We start from the raw sequence: 1,411 nt of genomic DNA on the forward strand, positions 1-1,411 counted from the left end.
TTGAAGAATTCATAGCTGTTCACTATCATCTGCTTCTCTCCTGGGGAATACTCGTGCTTGTCCGACATCGTGCAGTTTCAAAAGGAGGCTTGTGGCTAATTGAAGAGTGCCACTGCCTTCGCAAACCACTAAGATATATATAGCAATTTCATTTAAATGAAACGGACAAATATTAGCCTCGTTACAGCCTGTTCTGTACAGGTTATAATTCCTGGCCCATTGTTCAATGTCGCTTACAATATAGTTGCACCGAATTGGTTTCGAAGGGTATATAATAGTCGCAGTAAATTATTGCAAATAATTGCTACGGTTATTGATATTTCCGACCCAAGATCTAGCGAGCTAGAAAGAAGCTAGTTACCGATGTTGAGTAGTATCAGAGCCTTGTTCACAGCGGAGTTGATATATTACGCGTACTTGTAGCTTTTGAAGGCGTTTCAGCAGTTTTGAATCATGGCTCGGTTGTTCTAGAAGCATGACAATGACAATCCGTATTGCATCCGTCTCCTCCTGGGAAGGCAGTCGCGCCACTTAGCAGCTATTCTTTCGTTAGCTACTCCAGTGCAGTATCTTATTCATTGTCGATGTTCATTGGATCTCGAACTTAAAGACGTCTGGAACAGTCAACAATCTCTCGGTTTACTAGTTACTGATGTCAGCTCAGGCGCGATCTTAGTATGTCAAAACCAATTTAACAGAAGATCACCGACCCCGGCGCTACCCAGCTCGTGTCAGCACGAGTTAGACCTTCTTCTTCGTTATAGCGGATCCTTCGCGGGACCTTGCTGGTGTACGGGCTTCGTTGAGTGCGCTGCAGCAGACCATCGATCAGACTGAGGCTCTGCGCCGCGATTTTTTGGCTACGCGACGTCGCGCGGAGGACCTGATTGGTCAGCTCGCTGACGCGGCCAATGCTGCGTCGCCATACGTGCTCTTTTTTCCAGCACAAGTACGAAGTGGTACATCACCAGCTGGAATCTACTCGAACGGAGATCGTCGAGTGCCTGAATGCACTGCAGGAGTGTCTCGACAACTCCCGCGAGCTCGAAGCTTGCCTCTTCGGTATCATGATTTGCAGCTCCGCTACAACGAAGCCGTGTCTGAGTTCCAAGATCGGATCTCCACTTTGGAGGCACAGCTGGCTGCCGCCTCTTCTTTTGGCGTGATCGTCCCACCCGATACTGCTCGCCGCCTAGCAAATCTGGCGTCCCAGCTCGCGCGGTCCCACTCTGACTTGCAGGTCGCGCGTGATCGCCAGTGTAATGGGCTTGCTACGTGCCCACTACTTCGGCTTACACGTTAGCGCACGTGTATGAGGAAGCGTAGTTTGCTTTAACTTATATTAACTATACTTACGTCTCGTAAGTATAGATTTACTTAAATAAGAAAAGCAAAAGCCGATTTACCGTAA

The 1,411-nt window shown here is 48.1% G+C and overlaps 1 protein-coding gene across 1 annotated transcript; it reads left to right on the plus strand.

Annotated features, from left to right (window-relative positions):
* Positions 1 to 475: 475 nt before the first annotated feature.
* On the plus strand, positions 476 to 1,303 carry PPTG_20051 (hypothetical protein; the record flags this gene model as incomplete). The annotated part of the gene is made up of 2 exons (XM_008918811.1): positions 476 to 491; positions 765 to 1,303. 2 exons carry the CDS (start codon positions 476 to 478, stop codon positions 1,301 to 1,303), a joined length of 555 nt encoding a protein of 184 aa, XP_008917059.1.
* Between the last annotated feature and the right edge of the window lie 108 nt (positions 1,304 to 1,411).

This window comes from Phytophthora parasitica, assembly GCF_000247585.1.
Source record: "Phytophthora parasitica INRA-310 unplaced genomic scaffold supercont2.322, whole genome shotgun sequence".
Lineage (NCBI taxonomy): Eukaryota > Oomycota > Peronosporomycetes > Peronosporales > Peronosporaceae > Phytophthora > Phytophthora nicotianae.